A 19,839-nucleotide genomic window follows, 5' to 3' on the forward strand; every position below is an offset into this window, starting at 1 on the left:
TATTATTTACAAGCATGCTAATAATCGTCGAGTCGATTAATTTGCTTCAGTTAATAAAAATCAATATATTTAATTATGGATTTTTTACAGCCATTATAGTAAAATAATAAAGTTAGTAAACTAATTTTTTATAAAATTAATGTCAGTAACACTTTTTTTCAAACCATCAACTTGCCTATTTGAAATGTATTCATTCTGTATATTGTTTAATACAGTACATTATCTGTGTACATGCTATTATTAAAAATAACCAGTATCTTATTCTGGATATGCCGAATATATTTCGGAAAAAATACGTTTTGACGACAAAGTAATAGTGATTAGTTTTTTGAAACACTTGTACATAAGGGGAACTATATTAAATAGTTGTCTATGTAAAATCTAGTATTATAAGTGTCAAGTGTCAATTGTCGAGTCAGAACTAAATAAATATATACATATTATATAGTGACTAAAATACGAGAAATGTGTAATGCAGTCAAGAAACAAAATAAAAACGTTGTATTTGATAAGAGAACTCTTTAAATTGGATATTCAAGATATAGGTTTATTTATCCAATTCAGCACGCCTTGTGATATTATTTTTATATAATTGTAAATTTCAAATGTAGTAAAAACAGAATTTTCGAAAAGCATTTGCCGTCGGATTCCTAGATTAAATATAATCATTTACACTTATTTTAAAAGAAATGGTGAATTGATGTGGTATACTATGTTGATAGTTTTTAATGATCATATTATACTTTGCAATAAATTCATTCTTAAATTAAATTCTTAAAGTGCGCTACAATAACTAAAATGAGATATTGGAAAGTCTTTAAAAATATTTTTGTAATGGGTTTTATAGTAAGTGTTATGTGGCTAATGTTTTCATGGAGCAGTATGGAGTTTATCAGGTAATTTTTAATAAAAGTTACAATCACAAGAGATGTAAAGTATTGTAATTTATTTATTAAAAGAGTGTTATGGGGTATGGTAAACGTTAACAAAGGTCAACTTTGATCAAGTGCTTCAAGTAACACTAGGACATAATCTTATAACCTACCTATGTAGTGCTTAATTATTTATGTAATAGCTTGTTACTCTATAAATATTTAAAATGTTCTTATTAACCAACCTTACAAGTTTTATCTACCTTTTTTAATGTGTAAAATTTCATTAAATATACAACCTCAAATAGCTATTGAATGTGCTCAGTTTCATGACACTTGATAAAAGTGAAAAATTCTTAGTTATTAGACAATTAGATACCTAAAATCCTAATAGGCCTGTAATGAGATACAGATATACAGATTTAGTTGTAAAACATATGTTTAAATGTATGACATGTTTCAGTAAATTGATATTAAACATCTAATAAGTGATGTTGCTGTGTTTCTTTTTGAATGCAAGTTACATACTCAAATTTAAAAACTATATTACTAGTATGATTTTAGATATGCGTCAATGGATCCTAGAAGTATTCCAATAACTGTTAAAAATCAATTGTGTCAAGTAAATTACAATGATGAAAGAGTGTTTATAAATAATAGTTCAGATTTGAAGATGATATACTATGTAACACCAACTTACCCGAGACCAGAACAAGTGCCTGAGTTGACAAGACTTGCACATACATTGATGCATGTACCAAAAATTCATTGGATAGTAGCAGATGACCAATCATTGTGTTCAAAAGATGTTGCTGATATTCTTAGGTGAGTACACAATTTTAGAAACAGCAACAGATAATTGTACTGTTGGTGGCTTTTACTAAGCTGTCTTACATGCACTAAAGCTTAGCCAGCTTAGTCATACATTCTATTCATTACCCATTTATTGTATGGTTCATCTTCAATGTTACAATTAATATTCCCTTTTTATTAACAATTTAAATAAAAGATATAATACAAAAAGAAAACAACCAGTTTTGATTGAGGAGGAATTGAGTAACACTGAAAATAAGTGTTGGAGTTGTAGTGCAGATGTAAAGTGTCTATCAAATTTTTCCTCATCACTTGCTTGCTTTCCAAAGTTAAATTTCTTTAAATGTCAATAATTAAATTTGTGTTTTTCATTAATGAAAATAATTGTTAGTAATTTAATTTAGAGCTAAGAATGTGAAATCGAACATTATGTGATGTAAGTGAATATGTTTTTCTCTCTTCATTTCTAAATCTTGAAATGAAATATACTATCTCTTCTTCTGTGTTCTGTGTTCGCATAAAGTATTTTGAGCTTTTAGCATACAAATTGTAGAGTATCTTGACATCTAAACAATACAATATTCTTAATTCTAGACGTACTGGTCTGCCATACACACACATATCTAGTCCAAAGCCATACATATATAAAGGAACAAACTTCCCTCGTGGAGTTGCAAATCGTCGAGCAGCACTCTCCTGGCTTCAAGAAAATGCTGATGAAGGAGTTCTTTACTTTGGAGATGATGATAATACTATTGATCTGCAATTATTTGATGAAATCAGGCTTACTAAAAAAGTATCAATGTTTCCTGTAGGCCTGATAGGAGATTATGGTGTTTCATCACCCGTTGTCAAGGATGGAAAGGTAGAAATAGAATACTAAATATAAATTAACAGACTTCTTAACACAATTATTTGATAATATTTTATCACAATTTTTACAAATAGACATAAAATGATACCAACAAAACATTGAATAGCAATTTCAATAGCCTGATTATGAATAAATAGAGAATCATTCTCTAGTAATATTAGATATAAATTTAAAGTAAATATTTAAGTGTTGCTGAGAACATTCCTACTTTTTGTTGTGGTATATTTAAAATAATCATTATTAAATGGAACAAAAATAAACATCTCCACTTTATGTTTCAGGTGGTGGGGTTTTTTGATTCATGGCCTGGTTCAAGAATGTTTGCAGTTGATATGGCTGGGTTTGCTGTGAACATTGAGTTTTTAAAGCCCTCTGCTAGCATGCCATATATTGCCGGCCATGAAGAGGACAGATTTTTGGTTAGTTTAGGATTAAAATTGGAGGATATTGAACCTCTTGCTGCTAATTGCTCGAAAGTACTTGTCTGGCATACAAAGACAGTTAAGTATAAGAAGCCAACATTACGTGTTGATATTAAGAAGTTAGACGATGTTACTGCTTATAAATATTTTGTCAATCTTCTTAAAGAAATTAGCAGGCTGGGTATGGCAAGCATAAGTAATAGCAATGGCACTAAGCCTTACATAACAAGAAATAGGAAGTCCTATGAAACTGTTGCTGGCTTCAACTAATTTACTGACTAAACTATAATCTATATGAAAAAAGTTCCTTGCTTCATTATAATGTAGAATCTTCTGATATTTATCTATTAGAGTTTACGCTGTTTTGCCGTAGTCACGCATACATACATATATATGTATGTGAATAATATTGTTATAGAGTTAACCCTTAATCAAAATCCTCAAATAGCTGTTCAATGTGCTCAGTTTCTGGGCTTAATAAAAGTGACAAAAAATAATAGTTGTCTGGAAATAGGTATTATGTACATTAGGGACCCAGATTCTCAACGCGCCTGTAATGAGATGAGAGATGTAGTTTGTATTTCTGGAGTTTTAACGTATTACATGTTTAATTAAATTATAACACCTCTCATAAGTGATGTTATACTGTTTTGTGTCTCGAAATGCTTAAGGCATGTTTATTTTTGTTATGTTTTAGTAGTTTATATTTATTTACCAACTGACTTGATGAGCCCTTTTCGGCACTTATATTGAGCGCGTATTGACAGTAGAATGTCTATGGTAGTAACTTATCATCGACTCGTATTTTGAAATGAGTATCTATTTAATAATTTTCTTATACGAATCTCGGCATAGTAAAATATTAGGAACTATGTATTTTTACGGCGAATATGCTATGGATTTTTATTATTTATATTTAAATAAACAGTCTACACAGTCCATCTCGTTCAGTGTATTTAAAAAATATTTAATTAATTTATTCTATAGATATATATTCATTTTAAAATAATATTAAGGGATTGACTTGTACGGAAGGACTTGTAGATTGTCCGTTTTGTTCTATTATTAAAGGTATGATCATTTTTATTTGATTAGGATAATACTAGAGGCACAATACTAGATAGGCAATGAATTATACGTCCTAACGATACTTAAATAATATTAGCCCTAACAAAATTTTACAAATGGAGGAAAAATCTACCATAATAATATGTTATCACTTGATGTAGCCTAAAATGCATGAGCATAGCACAAGGTGAAGACAGACTAGGTACGAATGACATTTTCGTTTGTCATAAAATGATAATTTTTTAATACAATTAAACACCGTTTTTTTTATTGTTTTTTTTTAAATAAAATTGCACAAAAGCACCAAATCTGTACATGTCGATTAAAATAAAACACAACAAATGAAACAAAAGTGTTGTTTATACACTCAATTTTAACTATAGAATAAAAATTTAGTTGTGGCTAGATAGCCTAGTGGCTTTAGCGTGCAACTCTTATGACTGAGGTCCCAGATCTTCGGCTTCACCGATAGATTTCCATGTTCTCTCGCTCATATGGTTAAGGTAAACATAATGAGTAAACTGGCTCACCAAAGTCGACCGTATGTCAGAAACAGAATACTGGTGTTTTACTAAAAACATCACGTAACAGAAAAAAGTGAGGCCCAGACCTACAAGGTTGTAGCACCACTGGTTATTTTTTAAGTCAGTCTATGTAAAATGTACCAAAGTGATTCTCATGTTACATCTTTTTACTGAGCTTATGAAATTTGTATTACATTATAGAATTGTGATAAGTTTTGATGCCATACGACTCTCGTGTTCAGGAGCTTTAGTAGGTCACGACTGTCGAAAAGTGATTTGGTCTCAAGCCCCAGTTCATATTTATCAGTGATAGCGTTATCGTTACAAAATAACGTGACGAATAATAATTAGGCTTAAACACTCACTCTAGTCCTCGTTGTTGTAGTTATTGTTTAAATACTTGAAGATTTATAGTGCAATATAATATATATTCGCATACATTATTGTATTTTATTGAAATGTTAAATGTAATCATTGCTAGCAAGAATCTTTTTGAATCTCAAACATGTTTTTAATTTAGGGCCTAATATTTTTATTTATATGTATCGTTTCCGTGCGTTCAGTAATATAAAATCTCAATTAGACATTAAGTAAAGTTATAAAATATTATTTTAGTCATGTAGTATTTTAAAAGTTTTGTTTTAATCGCAATGCATAAAAGTAATAAAGTTGCATACTTGGTATAGATGTACTGTGGTGGCATAGTGGTGGTATTTCGTTTATTTGTAAGTGTTCGGAATGTTCGGTTATAGATTCTTTTTTGGTGTTTGCACCTACTACACCTCTTAAACGATGACATGATCAGGCTGATCACCTACATGCAATCTAAGGCTACCACTGATATAGGGTTGAGAACCTTCTGTATGATGAGTATATATACAGTTTTAGGGGTACTTTTCTATATATTTAAAGAACACATTTTGTTGTGGTAACAAATTTCGTATTTAAATAGTAATAGTCGCATTATTTATATGTGCTTGTTATTTTTACATTCCCGAACACATTAATTCGATTTTATGCTTATTGTTGTGCATACAACATATTTTATTGTTTAATTAATATATGTAGTTGATATTTGGTCGTGCATTGTTTATCCTAGTGGTGGATTATGTTATTTAATAGGATGGGTTTTAATGTAAAACCAATTAGCGTATACTCACGTCTTGAATAAAGTTAACAGTATAAATGTTAAACCAAAATAAAAGAGTGTTGATGTATTTTTTGTTTTATTTTTATGGACGAAGGATAAAAATTAATCCATATTTATTTGATTACATTTTTGTTTATAGACTGGTAATTCGACGTGATCCCAGTGGAGTGTGATCTTGTCAAAGAATCTGAAAAATAACTCCAATATTATATGCAAGCATGTCGATGGAGAATTAAAAATATGGTTTGTTGAAATTGCCATGTACATTTAGGCCATACTACATGCATGCACATGTTTCCATCGATTATACTTAATTAGGATTAGACGAAAAGTGGTTGTATTAAAATAATTGCATTTATTAAAACAAATTTTTCAGATAGTGGTTTTTTTTGGGACAGGAGGCAGTCAAGTCGGCGGGTCACTTCACATAAAACAGCCACCCATGGACACCTTTACCGCCGTGGGCCAGCGTGTGTGTTACCGACCTTTCGGGCAATGGTACGCTCTTTTTTTAAAGGCCTCTAAGTCGTATCGGTTTGGAAATACTTCCGGCGCGGGTCTTAAAAGGGCTGTGTTGTGAATGCCAAGTCGAGATGGAAAGAATGGAATTTTGTATTCCGCCTCGACGTCCGGTGAGAAGTAAGATTTGTAGTTTTCATTAACAGCCCTTTAGTGTTAAAATATATAGGGTTTACCTGGTCTGTACTTCATTCAATATTCTCTCTTCTATGTCTGTCAGACCCTTTTCCATCACATCGACGGTGTCATTCATTTGTTCAATGTTCCAAAATCCACAGATGTTTGTATCTATACCTGGTTGGTTAAGAGTAAACCAGGTCGCTATTCGTGCCAGCTCTACATTGTATTTCTGTAAAATATAATTTAAAACTAAGTTTGAACTTCATAAGTTAGATGTAAGATGCCATGATGACCTGAGTCGTTAACAATGAGACAATGATTTAGTGCTTTAAAATATCCAGAGCGTAGTTTTATCGTTACGAGAGTTGAGCCGTGTTTGTCATATCTTTGATAGGTAATCTGTTACTATTTACTTTCTTTAATAACATTTTAGATAGTTCGTAATATATAACAGTAGTAAAGAAATATAAAAACAATGTTGCAGGTGCGTTCATTTAGCCTTTGTTTTAAAAACGTGTAAAAGAAGATTGTTTACCTTACAATATTCGGATGCGCCTTTACAGACGGCTCTAATGTCATCACTAGCGGGATGCCATGGTTCGGGACCCTTATTTGTTAGAAGCCCCATGCCAGTGGCTGCAGCGTTAATAATACCAATTCCTTTATCCTAAAATGTACAATTAATAGTTGGTTCAATTTATGAACGCACTTCCTCAATAGGAAGCTTTTTGCGACCAACTTTGCAATCGCAACTATGGACGCAATCTATGATCTCTGATATACTTATTTGACCCACCATGTGAGAGGATTGATCATGTTGGGTTTCCGATCCGAACAGGATTCGCGGCCTCAGTGACAGTTTTTCATGAGGTCTTGGAATAATGTTTAAGAAAGAGTAACAATTTACTTTTAATTATATTGAAGTTGAAGGTCCATCATTCATGCTAGGGACAATCGTATTCTAAGATAAAAATAATGTATAAAATAATAACAATTTTACTGTTAAATTTCTGATGTATGTAAGTAAAATGTAATCAAATATTGATTGTGCTCATGGTAATCAGTCATCCGACTTTGTGATAATAATTTGTAGTACGTCTTAAGTGACTACTGTATATCATTTTACAATTTGATTCTCATCAAATAATTTATTTGTTTTATATAGTTTCAAGTGAGTAGTGACGCATACATAACGTCAGTATTTAGTTTTCCATAGTCCCTAAACTTCGACCTCTTACGTAAAAGTGCCGAAGTGACATCTTGTTTGAATAATATCTTTGTCAACGTCAATCTGAATGTGTACTTGGAAATATTAATATAATTGGTTTGATGTAACTAGAAATTACAAGACTTAGAACGAAAAAAATATCTGGTATGCACACTCGCATTGAGAGTAGGAAGGAAAACTTTTATCACTTGTATCATCACAATACACTAGAGTTATATCCGGTCTACTAAAGTAACGAAATAGTTACGATTACCTTGAAATATTTTGTGTAGTTCTGTAATCGATTATCGAAGAGTGTTGATTTTGCGTAAGATAATATTGTCGATATTTTGACCTCCGATTCTTCGACAAGTTCTTGCATAACGTCTATGTCATAGTCAGCAATGCCAATGTAACGTGCTTTACCGTCCCTCACAGCACGCTCAAGAGCGGGTAACGTTTCTTTTAAGACGACCGACATATCTGGAGCAAACGTTACGTCATGGACCTGTCAAAAATCCATTTCTTTCGTTAATTGTATAAATTTTTCTATATATTCTTTATGCTCTACAATTAATTCTTGCATTTGAACAATGTTTTAGAGGATAAATAAAAATAGCGCACCGCATACAACAGTATCTAATGAATGGAGTTTTGTGTAATTGTATAAACATCAAGAATAAAAAAAAATATTTATAATAAACTTAAATCTGCCTAAATGAATATGTGTTTAAATCACTTGCGTTTGAACTCTAGAAGAACACGTTCAGTATCTTCAGGGTTTTATCAGCATATATAAGACCTTGACACTGACCTGAATCAAATCAACGTAATCTATGCCTAGAAGATCAAGCGTGTTATTCAAGCCTACTTCGGTTTTTTCAGCCGAAAAGTCGAACATCTTTGCGGTTTCTTTTTCATATCTTCCAACTTTACTGCCAATGTAATAGGAATCTCTTGGTATTCCTTTAAGAGCCTGTAAATGAATAATCAATATAAAAATTCGCTTACGGATTTGATACCAGCAAAAACGAAAATGATTAAATATTTTCTGAACATCTCATTCGTGTTCTAATAGATAAGAATTTGAACATAAAAGTTAACTTTACCTTTCCGATAGTTCGTTCTGAACTTCCTTGTCCGTACCAGGGGCCGGTCTCTATATAATTTACTCCCCGCTTCAAAGTTTCTTGAATAAGATCTATGGACTTTTGTTCATCGAAAACTCTACAACAAAACCGTCTAAATATTAATCCATTTTATTTGGAATTTAATAGCGATACACCGTCTTACATAACATTATGCTAATATCATAGCCGTCTTTATGGCTTAGTACCTAACGTACAGGTCGCCAAACTCAGTTTGAGTTTGATACCTAGGAAAATAATTTATTCAGTATAGAAGAAATAATTAGGCTCATTCTATATTTCCGAAAGAAGTCGACTTCAAGAAAAGAGCGTACCAATTTTCAAAGGGCCACTGTATCGGGCGGCGGTATCTCTTAGCATCAGATGAGCCTCCTGCGCGTTTGCCACATGTTCTATATAAATAAAACCTGTTGGTAATCAGCCTACTGTTGTGTACAAACTATCGCACTTGCCTCATGAAGCCGTATTTTTTTAGGTTTTAGTCTTATTATATTTGTATTTATTATTTAGTAGGTATTTTATAATTATTCAAGGATATTTTTTTTAACTGTTACGGGAGGCAAACGGGCAGGAGGATCACCTCATGTAAATAGTGGTGGTGCGCGACAGAAATTGCCTTAAAACGCTCAGTTGTGGAACGACGGACGTTAAGGTGATACGGATGGTATTTTGCCTTGACGTATAGTATCTTTACTATGGATTAACGATTAAGCTGTGTGTAATGTTATAACAGCGAGAGTCAAAACACCTATAATGGTTCGAGTACAAGTATAAAATTTGATCATAGGACCGTCCAACCCCTTAACCTTGTATGCTAGACAACTATGAATTATTTACTAGAGTTAGACTAGATGCGATTTATCGATATATCGTAGTACTTTTCAACAAATAGATAGAATTCTTGTACTGTCATATTATAGCGTAAGTAAAACTATATTAGATAATTCCTATAGGATAATCTTTAATTTATAACTAAGAGCTTAAGATTTTACTGTATCAATAAGTATTGCAGATTAGATAACAGTAGTCTGTTATTAAAAGACGTTTATGTGAACAGTAATAAATATATTGTATTAAGTTAATTACTAAGGAGCATCACTCATATAGACTGTATTTGTTGGTGTGTATTTTGTATTATTTAAATAACACGAGAAACATGTGAATTCGAGTTGTGCGTTCTTTGTTAAGGAAAATATCGTCAGGTAACGTCAGGACCCTGTCAAAAAACAAACAAGAAACAAACAGAAGAAAAACAAATGATGTACCTCCGCTGAAATTTTATTTATTAATTAGCCGGGTAGGTAACCCACGGTTTTGTTAGTCACAATTATTTGCTTTTCAATAAAAGAGGCCCAAAAGGCCATCTATATAATTTTTACTGAACAAGTCGTTTTAGGAGCTTGTTCAATACGATATTGCGAACTTCAAACTGCTTAAGCACGTCTTTGCTTTGTGGTAGATCCCAATCAGCGCGAAAGGTTAAACTTTTTGTTTTACAAATCATTATTTCTGAGTTTGATAAATACTGGCAATTTCATATTTTCTCAATTTCATCATATTAATTAATCATAATTTACAAGATTGAAGAAAAAAGCAACTAAAGTAAATTAGTATAAGAAAGCTTTAAAATATTTTGGTAGCTATATTATTCAGTTCAGGAAAATCACTAACGATAAAAACGTTAAATTTTATATAAGAAAGAAATTTAGACGCTTCTTTGATAAGAAAACAAAAAAGTATAGAACTTTTAATAGGAGATCTAAATTATAATTCATTAGTTTGTAGCTGCTAGGCGACTAAAAATACAACAAGTTTATCTAGCAGATAGCGTAGGTATACTGATAACAAAGAGAAAATTATTATTTCGTACCCATAAATATTGCTGAATGCCGCTCCTCCACAGCTTACATGTGACACTTTTAACCTAGTGGCACCAAGTTCGTTGTATTTCATGATACAATTTAATAATTGTACTCGCGCTTTACAAAATATGACCGCGCCTTCCGGGCGCTAGTATACGACTGGTTCAACTAGTTGCAAAATAACGACAAGGACTATAAACAGAGGCACACTAATGAAATACAGCACTGTATATGTTTTATAATTTATTTGGTATTGTTTTTTATACCTGTATTAATACATATGAGAAAAGGTTGAGAATTTAGTAACATACCTAATGTTACTAATGGATAAACTAATGAAGTTTTATGCCTTGTAGATATCGTAATTTCGATTTACCATCATAAATATAGCGGTACTAGAAGTAATATTAGTGGTATTACATTTAGTACCGCGGTTTACTTCAAATCCCACATCAAGAGAAGTAATAACTTCGAATCTTCGTATAGATACCGGCAAACATCTTGAACAAATGTCCTTGCCTGCTCAGAAGCGATTTTTAGTATCACTGATAGGAGAGGTGTGGGGCGGCGGGAGAGTTACATGCCGATCGCGTGATGGGTAAATCAGTTGACGTTTGTGTCCCGCGCTGTGTGCGATGGCTGGTACTGGTGCTCTCCAGTAGTTTTATTCAAGAAAAAGGATAACAGCTTAAGGTTCTACGTCGACTACCGTTGTCTTAACAATATATATAGAGAAATAAAGTTATCCTTTACCTAGAATAGATGACACCTTGGATGGCTTAAATGGGGCAAAATGGTTTACAATATTAGACTTGAAAACTGGGTACTGGAAAGTAGAGATAGACCCAAGTCATAAAGAGAAGACAGCTTTCTCTACTGCAAAAGCACTATGGTAGTTTAAAGTTATACATGCCGTTTGGGGTTTGCAATGCACCTGCTACCTTTGAAAGACTAATGGAGAAACTACCGTCAGGAGAAAGAGAGGAGAAGCCTGCTTAGTGTACTTGGATGATGTAGCCACCATTGGGAGACGTTTTGATGGTGACATACGGAATCTGCAAAGAATACTCACCAGACTACATAAAGCCAATCTGAAACTAAGTCCAAAGAAATGTTTATTTTTCAAAAGAGAAGTCGGCTACTTAGGTCACATTTTATCGGAGGACGGTGTTCGAACAGACCCTGAGAAGATAGTTGCGGTGAAGGATTGGCCACTACATACATATAAAACTGAAGTGCGCACTTTCTTAGGCTTATGTTCTTACTACCGAAGATTGGCGAAAAATTTCGCGGATATTGCAAAACCACTTCACAGACTCTCCGTAGAGAAGAGGCAATTCATATGGGATGAAGAGTGTGAAGACGCGTTTAATGAGCTTAAGAACACATAATCGATGTGAGAGTACGATGCTAGGCTACCCGGAACGAGATAGCAAATATGTTGTAGATACAGATGCCAGTGGAATTGGCATTGGAGGTGTACTATCACAAGTGAAAGGTGAGCTACCAGCTGTTTTCAAGACGCTGTAGTACCGACCTGTTTACCGAAGGGTAAATATTTGCGCAACGGTCGCCATAGAACGGATGCTGCATTAAAATGGCTACTTTAAGTATCCGGAAGGACAAGTGGCTCGATGGATCGAATAACTGCAAGACTGACTTTGCTAGTGAACATTGCAACGGGAAAGCGTACCACTGAGGTGAGTTGAGGACTGCAAATATTGTACAGTACACGAAGGCAGAGAGGTTGCCAATGTGAGGTTACTAAGGACCGACACCATTAGTCTAGATTGGTGGGGGAATTAATTCAGGTAGAGCAACAACTAGATTTTGAAATTAAACCAATTCTGGATTGGATGAAATTCTTCAGCTATCAAGCCGCAATGGAATGATGTTGCATCTACTAGCACCACGATTAAGAGTTACTGGGCACAATGCGATAGCTTAGTTCTGCATAATGTAGTGTTATGTCGCATGTGGGAAAGTTTTCGGGGATGGATCTCATCTACAGTTAGTTGTGCCAAGATCCAAGGTTCGCAACATACTTTAAATGTTTCATTATGTCTCATCAGGCCTACAGGCGAGAACTAGAGCTGGTATGATGCAATACAATGTCGGAGCTCTATAGGAGATGATAGCAGTTGACATAGCTGGACCATTTCCGGAAGTGGCCCGAAGTGTTCGCTATTCTCAATCAGGAGGCAGTTACAGTAGCTGAGATACTTGTAAATGACGTATTCTCTAGATTTAAAGTACCCTTGAAGATGCACAGTGATTAGGGAAGAAATTTTAGTTTCTATTGCTTCAAGAAGTATTCCGATTTATGGGAATTCAAAAGACGCGGACTACTCCATATCACAGTCAGATGAAATTGTAGAACGCTCTAATCAAACCTTGGAGAGGCACTTGGCAGAACTGGTGGACAGCCATCAAAAAGACTGAGACAAGTATATTCCGTTATTTTTAATGTCATACCGGTCTGCGGTTCATAAAACCACGAATGTTACACCTGCTTTAGTCATGTTTGGGAGATAACTTAGATTATCAGCGGATTTTGTAACTGGATGACCACCTGACTATTTAAGAAAGAGACTTCAGTATACAGATATCGTCATTTTTATGTCATCTTTAAGAGATACGAAAAACACGTAAAAAGTATTATAAACTAGAAAAATCTGAAATGTTATGTCATATCGGTGGAACTTTCAAAGAAACATGTATTTAAAAAATATATATGTAGAACGGAAACCCCTAGATCTCATAATTAAAAAAAATCTGTGACCAATCCTTCTGTTGCTTTGACAGTCAAACAATTTTATATATTCCCTAGTCTTTTATTTATAATAAGTACTTTTTTACTCAATAAGGTATAATATTTAGAATGCATTTATAAAGTACAACTAAATCACTGGATATACCCCACAAGGCTGAGTTTGCTTGCTTGCGGCTTCTGTGATGCTATGTCCAGATTTAGTTAAACAAAAATTAATTATTAATTAAAACCTTATCATAATTTTTAATTTTGAAACACAATATGATATACTGATTAATTTTCAAGTCACAATTGGTAAATAACTGCTTTAAATTGTTTTTGTACAAACTAGGAATATAGAATAGTAAACCATAATACTTTCTACATCTTCTTTACTGATTGAATTATTAAGTCATATTACCTACATATTTGAAAATTACAATAAAACCTAGATGCAAAGAAAAACATACAAAATATTAATTATATGTCTAATTATTTAAGATTCTTTGTACATATTTTTATGACTTGTAATACACATACAGTGAATATAAAGATAACAAGACTACTTAAATCTATGTTTATGTTTATTAAAATGAGTTCCTGAAGACATAATTTGCGAATGATATTTTCAGAACAATACAATGTTTAATACCTATCTAATACCAACAATCATATTGAAGGTAAATAAATATAGATTATTGTAACTTCTTATTAGACTAACCGATTAACACACTTGAAGAATTGAAAGGATTGTAGCGTTAAAAGTTATGCTTTTAAACCTTTTAACCTAAAAAATAATTATTATAAATATAATATTTGTCATTCTCAAATGACAATCTTTTTACTATGGCACTGACAACTGTTCGACAGATGATACTTTACCTGTACTATAACTTAAGATGATTGATTGGTTCATTTCAAATAATAATAAGAATTACCTTAAGATAAGAAATTACGATTATTGTATAAACAAATATTTAAAATTGGTCACTGGCTTGAGAAATTTATACAATTGTGCACAGAGTATATATTTACTCTTCGGTGACAGCTCAAAGCAAATCATGAAGTTTCGGCTTTCGGGCTATTGAATGACAAACTCGTAAATCGTATGATATCGGTATTGTTCAGCGACAGCGTACTGCATCGCTTGTCTGTAATTGCTTTGCGGTAAATAAAATATTTTAATATTTACGAGAGTAATATAATTGAAAACTGCCACAATTTGTTGGAAAATCTACATAACGATGACCGAAGGTGCTGACTTTTAAAAAAAGCAAATAAATTTAAATGTAAGTAGACAGTATTCTTTATGACACTGTGAATCTTCGCTGTTTACAAGTTGCGGAAAGACTAATTTATAGGTGATGCGGTTTAATTTTTGTACGCGACTTGTTTTTATTAAATAGTGATTTTGCGAGTAGGATTAAAGCTTCTTTGCATTGTTTGCCTTGCGAAAATGCTATGCAAGTTTTTCTTATTCTTAATCATAAGTTTTAGTATTTTTTTCTACCTCTACTGTCTTTTGTTTACACATTTTTATATTGGTCATTAATTATTTATAACTAACAGTTTTTTTTTATATTTGTTTGAATACTTGCTTAATTTATTTAAATGTTTAGCATTATTATTTTTAAAAAATCTGTACTATATTGCAAGTTACAAAAAAATTTCTATAAGTTTTTACAGTTTCAAATTAGGCAATTTTATTTCAAATATATGCTAAGAAAACTTTTATAGAAATGTAAGAGAATACAAAAATAGAAAAATGAAAGTGTTGGTGTTAGTAAGTAGTTAATTTTTCATATTTATTACTATTATTTAATATTGTTCCCGTTTTTATAATAATTTAATGAAGATTATTTATTTAATATATAGGAATATTCTAGTTCCAGTCATTTTTAGTATTTTATGGCCGGGCCTGTTCCTGTGTGTGTGTGTGTAGTTAATATTTAACCCTTAAAAATGATGTAATACTAGTTTATATTTTATTAAGTCATTTGAATTTTGAATAGAGGTTGGTGACTTAAAATAATTAATTTTTATTTTATTTAAATAATTACCAGAACCGTTAAAACCAACTGATTATGTTGTCCATGGCCACATTTACTGTTTTCATGCATAATTGTGTGTTCTAATGTTCTCTTAATGCATCCTCCTAATAATTTTTATTTTTTAAATGTGATAAAAAAATAAGTTTTTTAAGCTTAATATGGCTTCACTTAAAAGTCAATAAGTTTTTCTTTTTATTATTTCATTGATTATTTTTTTAAACAATTGTATTTAGAACAACTTCCAAACTTGTTATTTGTAAAACCTAAATCTCAGAAAAAACAATTTTTTCTATTGTTAAAATATTATTAGATGTATTATTACGTCTTATTAGTCTTAACAATTACGGTAGCAAAAACATACAAAGCAATATTCATTTAAGATTGAAAATGCAACAAGTAATGGCATTTAACAAACATCTGGCCACAACTTACTCAAAAATATTGATGGCTGAGCCAGAAGTGTTTTAACTATATTTAATACACATTTTGTTACAACGCTTGGAATTCGCATACGCATTCTGAATTCGTCTTCATCGAACCTCTTGTATTGTACATTGTATTTTATAAATATCATATATAACTTATTTATTATCCATACGTGTAGTACAAAACTCGATATATAATTCATTACATTATCTGAACTTTATTACAATAACATTATTTTTTTTACTTTATGCTAAACCAAAATCTAATGTAATTGTTAAACATACATCCTTAAACCTATTACCTATTACCTATATGTATAAAAGTGCAAAAACAACCCTACGCTTTGTAATAAGTAGGAAGTAAGCACTAATTACTATGCAGCAGATAGAAATAAACGAATAATTGACATACTTTTCTTTGTAATGTAGTATAAAAGAGGACGTAGTGACAAGGATACGAAAGAGAATGCTTAGGTGTTTAGGCCATTTAGAAAGGATGAATGAGAAAAGGCTTACGAGTGGGGTATAAAAAGCAACCATTGATGGAGTGGTCGGGTAGAGTAAGCCTTGTCGTAGGTACATAACTGAACCAAATACAAAACATACTACCGACGGGGTAGGTCACAAGTACTCATAACCGAATGAAATGTGAATGTCATCAAAATGGGTGAAGCGAGAAAGGTAGATCAAGACCGAAGCAAGTGGAGATCCGTAGTCTCTCTCCGGAAGAAGTCGTGAATATATACGTAGTCGGTCCCAAAGTTCTGTCATAAATGGAAATAATAAATTAGAATCAAAAGTACTTCAGTTTTTAATGAGTGGTATATCAATTATTACTATGTATATATATAGTACATTATTTAAGGAATGGAAATAGCTTGAAATTATTCGAAATAACCTTCCTTATTTTTAATACAGGCTTTAAGCGCCGCGGCCAGTCGTCTATCGTAGCACGTACCACATTCATGTCGACTTCAGTAACTGCTTTTTTTAAGATGACTTCAGACTCTCCAAATTTTTATGGAGTTTATCACAGACCTTCCTCTCTAAGACCTACCAAATCTTATAGTCCAAAGGATTAAGGTCCGGACTGGAAGAAGGCCAATCCTCATGTCTAATTAAGTCGATGTTTTGACGCTTAAACCAGACTTGAGTGGTATTGGCTTTGTGTGCAGGCGCAGAGTCCTGTTGGAACACGAAAATCCTGTGTCCTGCAAATAGCGTGCTGGAAAGGTCTTCCGTACCGACCATCTCTTGGTACACATTTGCACTGGTTTTGACCCCCTTATCGCAAAAAATGAACCTCAGTTGGCCCGTAATAGAACACTCTCAACCAGACCATTACTGATGATGGATGATGTCCATGTTGCAGAACCCCTCAGAACTTTATTTCCAGCCTCTTCAGAACTCCTAGGGTATACTCTTTCATTCTGTTTATTGTACCTCTCTTCAATATCGAACATTTTTTCATCCGTTAAGAGGATATAACGGTGTCGTCGGTTTTTCGCGTACCGCTTTAACAATCTTCTTGCTATCCGCGCCTTGATAGCTTTGATTACTACAGGTGTTCTTGCGGAGCGTGGCCGGCCAGTGCTTTTCTTGTCCTCAACACTGGAGACTTCATTGTACCTATCAATGGTACGGTAGACAAACCTAGGCGTTATATTCAACTTGAAAATGTTACTCCGCGAGTGCCCACAGCGGTGCAACGCAATAACAGCTATTCGGTTTCCTTTAAATGTCTACTCCATCGTGAAAAATTACAGAAAGTGACTGTTTTTTGTTTTAAAACAATAGTCAAACATTGGAAAATAGAATACAATATCTTTTTTTATAAAATCATGTTCGAAATTTAAAAATAACATGCCAGTGTCAGAACTTTGGGACCAACTACGTACGTAAAATAAATACAGTTGCTCAAAAAGTGGCGTATTGCTGGGACGTATAGCGTTCGAGATGTGGGACTGGATCTTTTTCTTTACCATATCCGCACTCGTGTGTTTTCTTTCCCAACTGTCAAAATAATGTCTATTAAAAAGAAATCAACCACGAAGTTTTTACAAAAAAAAATCATAGAAGTTTTTAAGATTCATCCAAATATTTCTAAAAAGAAGCTACTAATTTGTTTCAATATAAGATTTAATGATTTAATTCAATGAGTTAGGTTAGGTTTCATTTTATTTCATCGCATTAAATATTATTTTCACTTCATATAAATAAAAAAATCTACTAAAGACTTTGTATAGGCGTAGTTCCCTTTGCCTGCTCTTATTCTTTTACGGTTGGAGCTATTTTTCAAAAATGTTCTTGCGAGTTTAGTTGTTTGTTGCACAAAATGAGTAATTTCGAGGATATTTTATTAGAATGAACACACACACCGGAACTCAGTATAATTGCACAAAATGCTTGGAGAACAATTTACCGGAAAAGTCAAAAAGTCGCTACATATCTACATACTACGAATGTATTGCGTGAAGAGTAGAGAAAAAAGCAAATAGATTTATTAAATTGCTTAATTTTTATCGAAACTGTATTAAAAATAGTTGTTCAGTACACGTGCGGAACCGTCATTGCAACTTGTTCCGACTGTCAACGCTCACCTTCGGCTGCGCCTCGGCTCGGGTAGACATTTGTCGGAACTCTTTGAAATGACAGGCTTTTTGCACTCGTAATGAAATGTTTTATTCTTTGTAATGAATAGAATCTTTTATTTAATTACCTTACACAGACAATATACTATTATTTAAGTATTAATTAATTAAAATTTGTTTATAGAACATGAGATCAACACGGTGGCTTCGTCGTCCTTTCTCCACCCGCTTCTTGATCATCTCATTTTTGGCAATAGCGTTTGCTATCTATTGCTATTATTATAACGTGACGCTGGCGTCGTACCCAAAATCAAGTAAGTCTTAGTTTTTAAGTATCGAATAAAAATATCACTAGAGTTGTAATTCGCAGACCATTGCCGACAATATAGTATATGTACTATCTAGGAAGCATTATATTTGTTTAGCTGTAAAGCAGGGTATACTTCTAATAGTATTAGTTTATCAAATATAAATAAAATGCTGCATTGAATTCATAACGACCCACTGATAGTATCCAAACCAAAGTATTTTATAAATTGCCACCGGTAAGTTTCAACGATATATCTGCCTAAAATTATGATAGTACCGGCATTTGTAATAAAAATATTTATTATATTATTGAATGTTGATTGTGAATTATGTGAATTACAAAAATACCTCACCAGATATGTAATATTTTTGTACAGGCTTAAATTTCCGCAAACAATCAATTGTAAAATTTTATTTGTTTTCCAATTACTCGTTATTAAATCTGGGCATAATTGCGCTATAAATTTTCAACGAAGTTATTCATTTATTAACACATGCAGCAAAAAACTCTATTATCGTTACTTAGCAACCAAATTTATATTTATACAAAACACAGTTATATTATGAAGTCCCGTAATTTGAGGGTTGAGTATCGCTTAACAACTAGCCTAACTTTAGTTACAGTTATAATATTGACGTGTTATATAAACACAATGTAAAGTGACCCACTATGCAAACGTTTTATTATTATTACAATTATATTGTATAGAGGAATGACAATAGCTGCAAACCTATATAATCTTACTTTTTAGTTGTTTTCACTGTAAAGCCTGTTCGTTATCGTCCCGCAGAACTCCCTTTTCTACGGTAACTGGGAAACGAAACAATGAACTGCATTAGTGAATCAGTTACACTTATATTAGATCCTTAGAGGGACGGACTGCTATCAAATTAGAGGAGCCTCAATTGGAATGTCTAAGACATCCACCGTACTCCTCGGACTTTGCTCCAATAGATTACCATTTTTTAGAAATTTGCATGGGGCAGTCGAAACCGGATTTAATTATTTTATTGTTTTTTTTTTAGTAAAAGAATCAATGAACTACCTATAAGATTGCAAAAGTCTATATAGATAGCAATGGTACATACTTTGATTGACTAAATATAGTCTATTTAGAAAAAATCTACCTTT

The 19,839-nt window shown here is 32.6% G+C and overlaps 3 protein-coding genes across 3 annotated transcripts in view; 2 read left to right on the forward strand and 1 right to left on the reverse strand.

Annotated features, from left to right (window-relative positions):
• Positions 1-465: 465 nt before the first annotated feature.
• LOC123718513 (galactosylgalactosylxylosylprotein 3-beta-glucuronosyltransferase S-like) lies at positions 466-5,790 on the forward strand. Its single transcript, XM_045675098.1, has 4 exons — positions 466-896; positions 1,437-1,697; positions 2,280-2,550; positions 2,841-5,790. The coding sequence occupies exons 1-4, from the start codon at positions 799-801 to the stop codon at positions 3,249-3,251; spliced, it is 1,041 nt and encodes a 346-aa protein (XP_045531054.1). The 5' UTR covers positions 466-798; the 3' UTR covers positions 3,252-5,790.
• LOC123718514 (L-galactose dehydrogenase-like) lies at positions 5,789-14,128 on the reverse strand. Its single transcript, XM_045675100.1, has 8 exons — positions 14,053-14,128; positions 10,588-10,747; positions 8,679-8,796; positions 8,384-8,545; positions 7,844-8,077; positions 6,898-7,029; positions 6,419-6,591; positions 5,789-5,910 (listed from the first exon to the last, which is right to left on the reverse strand). Exons 2-8 carry the CDS (start codon positions 10,668-10,670, stop codon positions 5,826-5,828), a joined length of 987 nt encoding a protein of 328 aa, XP_045531056.1. The 5' UTR covers positions 10,671-10,747; positions 14,053-14,128; the 3' UTR covers positions 5,789-5,825.
• Positions 14,129-14,464: 336 nt separating this feature from the next.
• Positions 14,465-19,839, forward strand: part of LOC123718452 (alpha-mannosidase 2) — a 38,165-nt gene continuing 32,790 nt past the window's right edge. Inside the window, exons 1-2 of the mRNA XM_045674947.1 lie at positions 14,465-14,620; positions 18,583-18,712. Of these exons, the coding sequence (XP_045530903.1) occupies positions 18,586-18,712 (127 nt within the window). The 5' untranslated portion in view covers positions 14,465-14,620; positions 18,583-18,585. The remainder of the gene's footprint in view (positions 14,621-18,582; positions 18,713-19,839) is intronic.

The sequence above is a fragment of the Pieris brassicae genome, chromosome Z (genome assembly GCF_905147105.1).
Source record: "Pieris brassicae chromosome Z, ilPieBrab1.1, whole genome shotgun sequence".
In the NCBI taxonomy this organism is placed as follows: domain Eukaryota; kingdom Metazoa; phylum Arthropoda; class Insecta; order Lepidoptera; family Pieridae; genus Pieris; species Pieris brassicae.